The sequence below is a fragment of the Brassica oleracea genome, chromosome C2 (assembly GCF_000695525.1).
Source record: "Brassica oleracea var. oleracea cultivar TO1000 chromosome C2, BOL, whole genome shotgun sequence".
NCBI classification, from domain to species: domain Eukaryota; kingdom Viridiplantae; phylum Streptophyta; class Magnoliopsida; order Brassicales; family Brassicaceae; genus Brassica; species Brassica oleracea.
This window is the reverse complement of record NC_027749.1, coordinates 19620023-19630932: the sequence shown is the minus strand read 5'-3', so window position 1 is coordinate 19630932 and position 10910 is coordinate 19620023. Positions and strand designations below refer to the sequence as shown.

General features: G+C 31.8%; 1 protein-coding gene and 1 long non-coding RNA gene across 3 annotated transcripts; both read right to left on the bottom strand.

Annotated features, from left to right (window-relative positions):
• Positions 1-3697: 3697 nt before the first annotated feature.
• LOC106325731 lies at positions 3698-4625 on the bottom strand. The gene is made up of 2 exons (XR_001267036.1): positions 4196-4625; positions 3698-4071 (listed from the first exon to the last, which is right to left on the bottom strand). It is a non-coding gene; the product is annotated as an uncharacterized LOC106325731 (long non-coding RNA).
• Positions 4626-5167: 542 nt separating this feature from the next.
• LOC106322620 (serine/arginine repetitive matrix protein 1-like) lies at positions 5168-7898 on the bottom strand. Of its 2 annotated transcripts, XM_013760696.1 has the most exons (8): positions 7794-7886; positions 7616-7714; positions 7345-7457; positions 7085-7116; positions 5813-6999; positions 5622-5702; positions 5473-5535; positions 5168-5378 (listed from the first exon to the last, which is right to left on the bottom strand). In XM_013760696.1, exons 2-8 carry the CDS (start codon positions 7670-7672, stop codon positions 5331-5333), a joined length of 1581 nt encoding a protein of 526 aa, XP_013616150.1. In that variant the 5' UTR covers positions 7673-7714; positions 7794-7886; the 3' UTR covers positions 5168-5330. The 2 variants fall into 2 exon arrangements, with proteins under 2 accessions (XP_013616150.1, XP_013616149.1); XM_013760695.1 differs by having other exon boundaries at positions 7616-7898.
• Between the last annotated feature and the right edge of the window lie 3012 nt (positions 7899-10910).

Here is a 10910-nt window from a genome sequence, read left to right as displayed (position 1 = left end):
AAAATCGGATTTAATTTTTGAAACTATTTTTAAAATTATTTTTATATTTATTTATATATTTATTGGAATCTTAAATTTCACATTCCAAAAACTCTATCACACCTTTCAACTCTAAACCATATGTCTAGATTAGTTAACCATAGGGTTATATATGTCTTTTACCCTTAGTTAAAAGTGAAGGTAAAACTGGTTAGTATAAACATGAAAATGATACTATGAATGTGATATTTTTGGTAATTTTCCTACTTTTAAATCGTTTGTGATTTAAATTATTATAGTTCAAAAAAATTGTATTATTTTTTAATTTTATTTTAATTTTCTAAAATAATGAATATCAAAACTAATTAATTTTAAGTGCTTTACGAAATAAATATTCCATATATAATTTAAACTGACAAAATAAACATTAATATTTTAAAACTTGCTTTAAAATGTTAATTGTTATAGTAAAATGGAGAATCAAAAGTAAATCGTAATGTTAACAAAACATTATTATTTTCTTATGTATAATAAATGAAAAATATTTTATACAAAAAATAGTAATCTAATTTTAAATAGAAAAAGTAACAAACAAAGCATCTGTAAAAAGGAATTTTCTAAGATGTTAAAATTTCTAGAAACAATTCTTTAAAAATGAAATAGAATTTCATATGATTTAGGTCAACTAAGATAAGAAAAAAAATTAAATTAATATATATATATATATATACTAATTTGAAAATTTAACATAAAATTAATAATATTTTGAAAGTAATAAAATTTTAAAAATCAGAGCTATGAGTATTCAAAGCAGATATATTTTAAAATTTGAAGCTACATATAATTTTAAAGTATAAATATTTTAAAAATGTTTATTTTAAAATAGAAAAAAATAATATGAAATAATTTATATTAAAAATAATTAGCTTTGTACACATGTCAATGTTTTGAAACGAATCTTCTAAAATATATTAAAACATAGAAATATCCTATATATTGAAATAGAATATATATGTAATTTATATCCATATTTCTATACAATAAAATCAACTTAAAATTTAGTGTATAATTTGTTTATATTTCCGAAGTAGTTGTATAGAGTGTAAATAATCATTTAAATTTTAATATAGTCGCTAACAGTAAAACAAACTACAAGATGAGTTTTAAAAAAAAAATCTATAATCAGATTCACCAATAAAAATATAGGCTCTATACAATACATAAATTAAAATGATTTTATATAAGTTTTATTTAATAGGTCTAATAAGTTTTATTTAATTTGTCTAATAAGTTAGTTAAATAAGTCATTGAGATTGTCCATATAAGATTTAAAACCACCGGTCAAAAAATGACAAATCATTACAAAATTTTAGGAGTGTAAAAAAATTCCGAACCAAACCGAGTCAGACTGAACCAACCGAACTGAAACCGATCCAAACAAAACCGAAGTCTATTATCAAATAGTTCGGCTTATGATTTTCCCAACCCGAACCAACCAATCCAAACCGAGTTAAACCAAACAAAAAACTAATGTGTTTTTGTTATTATTTGAATTAAACATACTAGCAATATACAATATACTTAAATACTAAAGTCACTATTAAATTTATTAACGATGTTGGGTTTTTATTAATTTTCTATTTACTTTAGTTAACTTTAGTTTAATCGTGTTCTTACAAAAATAATTTGTGGATTTTTAAGGTTTTTATTTTAGTTTTATATTTGATTTAGTTTACATATTTAATTGTTAAGAGACATTGGTAACAATTTTTTTTTAAATTTTCTATTTACTCTAATTAACTTTGATTTGATCGTGTTCTTATAAAAAAAAGTGTTTTTTTAAGTTTTTGTTTCAGTTTTATATTGGATTTAGTTAGTATAGTTTATTTTCACATAGTCACCAACATGATGATTTCATGATCACGAGTTTATGTTTTAAAAACATGATTTCTCTTAAAATAACTAAACTAAGGGAACCCGATTAAACAAAACCGAAACACAACCAAGCCAAGTAAAAACCGAACCAAATACAAAGCGAACCGAAATCGATCCAAAGCAAACTAATTATGGTTTACTTCGGTTGGATAAATATATTTAGAAAATAAGGTTTATAATAAATAATTAAAGATAAAATATCTAAAGAAACACATAAATAAGTTAGATCAATGTTAAATAAAATTTATATAGTATGAACGAAAAATTAAAAACAATAGGAAGAATGGTCAATATGAATTTATCAGTATGATGATATAATATATAGAGATGCTAATCAGTTCATTGAATAAAAAGATGGGAAATTGCAGTAAATACCATATTCATAATACCATTTTTATGTCTACACTAATCACTTTTATCATCACTTTTGATAAAATATAAAAGACATTTATACCCCTAAGGTTAACTAATCTAGACTTAGGGTTTAGAGTTGAAGGGTGGGGTAGGGTTTTTGGAATATGAAATTTAGGATTCTAATAAATATATAAAGAAATACTTAAAAAATATAAAAAATATTTTTAAAAATAGTTTCAAACATAATTTTCGATTTTCAAAAACAAAATTTCAAAGAAAAAACAATTCGAAAAAACTCAAAAAATAGTTTATAAAAAAGTTCTAATTTGAAAAAGCATAATTCGAAAACATAAAAAAATATTATTATTTTATTATTTTATTTTTTGATGATTTATTATATATATAGAGAACAAGGGTATAAGAGTCTTTTGCGTTTAATGAAGAAGATATTTTTAAAAATATCTCTTTAGTGGTGGTTAAGATGAAAAGTGGTACCATGAAAGTGGTAAACACGGAATTTTCCCTAAAAAGATAGGTAAAATGTATAATTATTTTATGTAACTTTTATCATACATTTATACACAATATGAATCCAACACTGTAATCATACATTATATCTAGATTATTCAAGCATCATGATAAGTAATTTTAATGTCTGATAAAAGTAATAAAATGTACGATAAAAGTAATAAAATGTATGATAAAAACAACTACATTTGCAGTTTGATAGGTAAAATGTATAATAAAAATATTTACAATAATGTATTACCAGTTTCTATGCGTAGAGAAATTTACATAAAATTAAAAAGATTAAAAATATAAATTGTAAACATTATAAATACATGTATAAATATAATTTATACATTTGTCAATTCAAAAAATAAATATCTAAGAAGTAATTATTTTAAAAGGTATAATTTGATAAACAAACATAAGTTTTAAAACAGAAAATGACATTTTAAATACATTTTCACATGATGATGATTAAAGACGGGTGAAGCAGTATCGTCGATGATGATGAGGAAGATGAAGATTGGGGTGAGTTTGAAGTAGAAGATGAAGACGAAGGAGAGTTTCTGCCAATGGAGAAGATGAAGAACTGGCTGGAGAAGAAGCCTCGCGGGGCTGGGTGTTGTTAAACAGTACGAAAAGCTTATCTGAACAAGCTCAAGAGCAATCCTATCAAACTTCAAACTTAAGTTCCGTTTTATTTTTTCCTTCCGGACTAGACTATTAGAATCCTAATTGTTTTCTCCAGAACTCTTTGATGTAATTACTGCCCCTCGCTTACGTCTCAAGACTTTGAAGTAGGGATTTTAGAAGATTTTTGATAATTATTTTCTCAAATTCTCATGTTATTTTTATTTAATTAATTAAAAAATAAAGAGTTGAGACTCATCAAGACTCGAGAACATTTAGAACAGAACAGTTCCCAAACATCTGATTATTTTAGCCAATGAATAAACTTATTTTGACGAAACATCTTAAAGATGCAAAGGTTTAGCTTCTTCACTACCACCAACGCTTTGTCCCTGAACCATCTCAGAACCAACAGCTCCGAGTTTCGTAACGGCGACGTTTGGCAGCACCGTGATTCCTTTCTTCTTCATCAGAATCGCAGCGAGATCTGAGATTTCTGATAACGCGAGAGACGAGATCTAAGTCGCTGGATCGTAATCCGTCGGGAGCTTCCTGTGATCCATTTCTTCTTCCTCGTTTGATTGGCTCGCCGGTTTTCCGAAACTCCGGCGATCGCCGATGTGAGAAACGAGTGGTGACCTAATTGATAAATGTCGCCTGAACCTGAGAACCAAACTCATCCTCAGAGCGCCGCAGAAAAGATCAGTTGAAGGTGACGAAATGGGGTTTTTTCGACCTAAACAGTTAGGCAAAAGAAGACATTGACATTGTTTTAAAAAGCTCATACCTTACATAGAATAGGCCCAACAAGTTTTCTGTTTATTGTAGATCTTGCTGTAAACCTGTTTTCAAAATATAAGCAATGCCAACATTTTTGGTGGAAAATTATAAAAATATGATTCTTATGTGAAGAAGATATCACGTCCCTAAAACAAATAAAAGTAAATATAAATCAAGTTAACACATTATGATTTTATGAAGGAATTTGTTAAGCATCATCAGTGTGGCAAATTTATACTTAACCAATTAAAATTGATTTCTTCCCAAGGACAAAGATAAATGTAGCCAGTCTAGAATTAAACAAAAACAAGACAAATTTTTCAACTAGAAGTTGTTGGGCCCACGATAGTGGGACCCTCCAAAAATAGGCGTATGCCATTAAGCATAGAGAGCACACGGTATTCTTTAGTAAAAGGCGAAAGAATAGTTCGCTTTGTGCTCACCACATGGCTGCGTGGTTTGTGTCAATGGGCTAAGGTCATCTTTATATACGCGTCTCTCTCAGGTAATAAACTTTCAGCTTACCGATGTGGGATTTTGATAAAAAAAAGTTTATGTACGCTACTTTAATAGCTTAGTTATACCGAGCAAAAGAAAATACTTTATACCATATAAAAAAATATTTTAACGTGTCAATTTAGAGGCTCAAAAGCAAAAGACAATGAAAGAAACAAATTTCAAAAAATGTATGAAGAGTCGAAAATTTAATTTGACAAAAGCTTCCTTCAAGTTGTACTATTATTGATTACACAAGTGTTACGTATCCTAATACTTTGAAGACTAATGGCATTTGGACTTGAGGGTCAAAATAAACTACCCATAAGCTTTTGTTATATATGCTTGTTGGTTGCTTATGCATAACGAGAAACAGCTCTCGTGCCAGTCACATTTCAAAATAAGACACGAAAACCTGGCACGAGTGCAGTTAAGTTCTGTCAACAACTTGTCCAAAATAAAAAACTGCATCACAGAGAAGAACTACAGAGGAAAATTCTGCCTACAGTTATATCCGGAGAGAAGAGTTTCGATTCTGAATCTCAAAAAACATTTCCTTAGTTTGGATCTCCAAAAAAGGCCAACAAAGACCAAAAGAGTGAGAATCAACAAGAGAACCCCCCCCCCAAACCAGTTTCTCACAGTTATTATCTTGGAAGACACGCTATCGCTTGAAGAATCCTCTTCCTTGGCCCCTGCATTAAAATCAATGGAATGGTACAAATAGTTCAAGAAATCTGCTAAAAGAACAAATCAATCTAAAGTTGTTTTAGATCAAAAGGAGAGTACCATTGGTATGATGAGATCTTTTAGATCACTTTCTTTCATCTGCTTTATTGTGGTCATATCCACCTGTTGTCAATATTAGTGGAGCTTTGTGATTGATGATTGATGAATAATGAAGAAACTTTTGGACAAGGATAGAATGTCACACTTACTTCCTCTCTCTTAAAGGCAAGGGAGTATCTTCCAAGTCCAAGTGAATCTAGAAAACTGTCTACTGTTAGAGGCTCTTCCACCTGTTATATACCACCAAGAAGATATACATGACACATGTATATGATGAGCAAGGCATACAAGTTTTGACTATCTGAGCACAAATTGAGTGAGAAGAAGAAAAAGATCTTACAGGGAAGGGACTGTTCTGCATAATACTTCCAAATGGAGGAAGCTGACTCAAAGGAGGTAACAGATGAGGGTTTGGGACCGGAGGAGGTAACATTGGCCTGGCGAAAGTAGGGCCGCTTGTTGGTGCTTGACTATTTAGGACACTTCTGAATCCATACGGTGAGGTTCTCACATCATCAAGCATCCTGCTTCGTCCATTAAAATCATCTACGTTCCTTGATGGAGGCGAACCCATTGAAGAACCCATGTAGCTTCCAGGATTCCTAGGAGGGGAAAACCCCCGAGAAGAGCTCATGTGGCTGCTTCCCACATTCCTAGTTGGGGACATAGTCCTATAGCCACTACTGAAGCCACTTGTGTTCCTTGGCGGTGATAGATCCCTTGGATGGCCAACTGTTCTTCCTGCATTTCTAAACGGTGATACTGATAGATCCCTTGGATGGCCAATCATTCTTCCAGCAGTTCTAAGTGGTGATAAATCCCTTGGATGGTTACTTGTTCTTCCAGCATGTCTTGGCGGTGATAGATCTCTCGGATGGCCAATCATTCTTCCAGCGTTTCTAGGCGGTGATACTGATAGATCCCTTGGATGGCCAACTATTCGTCCAGCAGTTCTTGGTGGTGATAGATCCCTTGGATGGCTACTTATTCTTCCAGCATGTCTTGGCGGTGATTGATCCCTTGGAAAGCCATTTATTCTTCCAGCGTTTATTGGCGGTGATAGAGCAGCCCTAGAACCACCACTAAAGCTTCTGTTGTTCCTTGGCGGCGATAGAGCAGCCCTAGAACCACCACTAAAGCTTCTGGTGTTTCTTGGCGGTGATAGAGCCGCCCTTGGAGTGCCACAGATACTTGCACCGTTCCTTGGAGGCGATCGGCCCCTGGAACCACCCACAAGCCTCTGTGGAGATCTCCTTGGTATATCATCCCGAGTCCGAGGAGAATAGTTACTGCCTGATGAAAGCATGTGCGAGGGACCACGGACAGTTCTTGAAGGAGGTAACGGGCCATCCCTTGGTTCAGCCATGCGAGGTCGACTATCAAGGCTACGAGGAGGAGGAGGCTGCTCACTCTTGGAGAGCAGCTTTTCACGAAGATCTATAGTGCTGCCTCCATCGCTCAGAGTTCGTCTCTGTGCATTTCTTTGCAACAGTTTGAAGCGGAGATCATTTTTACTTATCTGCAAATCTTAGTAACATAAGAGTAGTAGTGGGGGTCAGAAAAAATCAGCAAAGATGGTAGAGTGTATCCACTATCCAGTATATATCTATACCATTTCCGCTGAAACTAGCTTCCCCTCTTTGCCTACACAAAACAAAAAGAGAAATAACTGTATTTTCAGTGATTGACTAAAATCCAAAACACACAAAGCATAACCCATTATTAACCTATTCTCCTTACACCATGAATCTAAAGAAAGGGCTAACTTTCATTGAAAATCATAGAGAGAATCCAATATGATTGCATCAACCAACACTCATCCGAAAGTTCAATATGATGCAGCAATACACATAAGAAGGAAAAAGGAAACACCTTTTACTCACGGCATCACTATCCAACTGGTTCCCTAATCTCTCTTTGACAGAACGCTTGGTCCCAACTCTGGGCAACTCGTCGTCTAAATCACTTCCATCTCGACTTACCATCTGCAAAAGCGATATCAAAAGATGAAACACACTTTTCTACATTCACTTTTTTTTTTTTTAATTCTTATCACGAAAGTACTAAATCGATTCTTAGCTACGTTCCACTCTACCAGAAAACAAGCTCAGATAGGAACTGTGGGATGGATGAAGAGACGTACCTGCCCGCTACGGCCTAGAGTGATAGTGACCCTGCTCCGCCGAGAACCGTCTGACATTTGACGCGAAACCCTATGAAATTCTCACTTGCCTCCCGATTACTGAGAGGTTTTTACAATAAGATTGCTAATGGTACTTTTCCCGATTAGATATACGGAGAAGAAGAAACTGGATTTATACGTGATGACTGGAGACGAAGACTCTCGCGACGGAGACTCTCTCTGCGCAGTGCGTGCTAACCAAGAGAGGAGGGCCTGACTCAATTCAATTGGTGGAAATTGCAACTGATGCCCTCAGAGTTATTAACTAGTTTCACATTTAAACCCTAGTTTTATACATGTCCACCTTTTATTTGGTTAATTGTTATCATGAACCAAATATTATATATTCTTACATCGGACACCAACCATTTACATCTGTTCGAACAATATATAAAAATTAATAAAGATCACATTCCACTCTCGAATGTCGAACATATTTTGGAATTATAGTTTCAAATTATGAATACTGTTCCACTACTGCATGTCGAGTGAGTTCATTATTTTTAAGGAAAAATAAATCATTATTTTATCATAAACTCGGTTTGACGTGAGTGACATAAAAATAGGCTTATCTGAGATTTCGGTGACTCTACACATTTTAAATTTTCTTTTAGTAATTCTTTTCCATAACTTAAAATATAAATATTTATATAAAAAATATCCAAAAAAATTGGAGGTCAATTCTGATGTTTAATCCGATTATATCTAGATCTAGCTCTCGACATAAAAACTTTAACTGTGATCTGTGAATTAACAAATCATTACTTATTCATATATATGTGGTGTGTAGCCATCATTTTCATGTATCATTTGTCATCATATATGATATATCTAAAACTATCAACTATTCGCTCACAAATGACTAGAATAAAATATCATCTAGCTATTTACGTATACATGGCAATGAGGTGATAATTTGGCAAACTATAGAGTATACATTATATAAAAATCCTAGCACACAAGGTGATAATCCGCTAAAATCACAATGTTTAAACCACTTTATTCCATTCAGAGCCATGTTATGAATCAACGTGTTATCTTGTGTTTCATGATTATGTTAAGCAATTTCACGATCATTCTCATTCTGACTATGGCGTTATTGGCTTGGTGAATGAGTATATGGATAAATAATGTTACTATAGCATCTCATACTAATTTCTATTGTTTACTCCATAGCCACTCATAAGACATACTAACGTATTAACACAATTTCGCCAACACAAAGTAGTTTCATTTTATCGGATGTCGCCAACTAACTTTGTATTCTGAAAAATTCTAACTTTTTCGAAAAACTAGTGTTTGTTCATTTGACCCCAAGTTTTATTTACATTATGTTATATCTATCCATTTTTAAGGAATCTATTTTTGTTTATTGTTATACTGCAAATCATGAACCAATATATAAGATCTCTAGTTGTGGTTGATGCATATTTGTCTTCAAAATTTTATGCACAGATGCTACATCAAACAACACTTATATATTTGATCCATTTATATTTTTTTTATAGTTTTAAATTAATATTTTCAGCCTTTGACACATAATAAATTAAAATTAATTATATATACATCATTTTCTGATGAATAGTTTTAAATTATTATGTCACTGTTTGCTAAGAAGAAAACCAAAAAAATCATCCACAAAACCATTAGCTTTTATATTTTGTTAGTCTTCTAAACTATTTTGGTGATTATGTATTTTGGTAATCTTGTTTGATTTTATTCACTTCTTAGCATTCTTGTTTACTTGATTTATGACTATTTTATTGGTTTATTTTTTAGAAAACTCAACTTCTTATAGATTTGATATCTTCATTGAAAATGTTGAATCAATTGTTTTAAACAATTCATAATCCAAAAGATGCAATATTCTCAAAGTACATAGGATCAAAAGAATCATAATAATTTTCTGATGAATAGTTTTAAATTATTATGTCATTTTTTGCTAAGAAGATCAAAACCAAAAAAATCATCCACAAAACCATTAGCTTTTATATTTTGTTAGTCTTCTAAACTATTTTGGTGATTATGTGTTTTGGTAATCTTGTTTGATTCTATTCACTTCTTAACATTCTTGTTTACTTGATCTATGACTATTTTATTGGTTTATTCTTTAGAAAACTCAAATCCTTATAGATTTGATATCTTCATTGAAAAATGTTGAATCAATTGTTTTAAACAATTCATAATCCAAAAGATACAATATTCTCAAAGTTCATAGGATCAAAAGGATCATAAGAGTGTGGTATTGATTGTCTTTGTGAGCAAAATCCACATAACTAATATGCACAAAATATCGGCATAAGATGTCATGTAAGTAATTTTAAATATGTTTGTTCATTATTTTGGAATGTGTTTCTTTCAAAAAGGCGATTGAGGTGGTTAGTGTGGAATCGGGTTAACTTTGTGCGTTTCAAAATGGTGAAAAGGTTGAAAATGCAAGTGTTTTTCTTTGGATTGATTTTTTTTGTAACTAATAATGTTCCTTTTGTCACTAAGACGAAGCCTACATGCTTTGGAGTTCTGTCGGAAGATGAGTGATGTTTACAAGCTGAAGCCTACTGTAATTGAGTACTCATGCCTCATTGACAAAAGACTATGAAGCCTACTCACGACTTGAATCAGTGGGGTTTGAGTTTCCACCAAATCTCACATCCATGCACCTCGAAAATCAATGAGTAACATCTATGTTTGATTTTATTTACTTCTCAGCATTATTGTTTACTTGATCTATGAACATTTTATTGGTTTATTGTTTAGAAAACTTAAATCCTTAAAGATTTGATATCTTCATTGAAAATGTTGAATCAATGGTTGTAAACAATTCTCATGATCCAAAAGATACAATATTCTCGAAGTACATAGGATCAAAAGAATCATAAAAGTGTGGTATTGATTGTCTTTGTTAGCAACACAAAATTCACATAACCAGTATGCACAAAATGACGGCATAAGATGTCATGTAAGTAATTTTAAATGTGTTTGTTTATTATTTTTGAATGTGTTTTGTTGCCTAACATTTTTTTCTTCTTTTAGTATGTTTCTTTCAAAAAGCCACAATTGAGGTGGATAGTGTGGAATCGGGTTAACTTTGTGCATTTCAAAATGGCAAAATGCTCTTACATCCGTGGCTGGTTTGTTCCTTGATCTCCTCCTTTCTGGATCCACCATAAAGTTTTTTTCCTAGATCACTGTATCATTATCTACTAGTAGTATTGAACCAATACTATTGATGCTAATTCAATTATTGCGTTCTTAG

Coding starts and splice junctions, on each gene's coding strand:
- LOC106322620 (XM_013760695.1), bottom strand. CDS start 7,672: ATGTCAGACGGTTCTCGGCGGAGCAGGGTCACTATCACTCTAGGCCGT. Junction 7,117..7,344: donor AGTGATGCCGTGAGTAAAAG/GTGTTTCCTTTT, acceptor TGTTTTGTGTAG/GCAAAGAGGGGAAGCTAGTT. Junction 7,000..7,084: donor AGCTAGTTTCAGCGGAAATG/GTATAGATATAT, acceptor TATGTTACTAAG/ATTTGCAGATAAGTAAAAAT.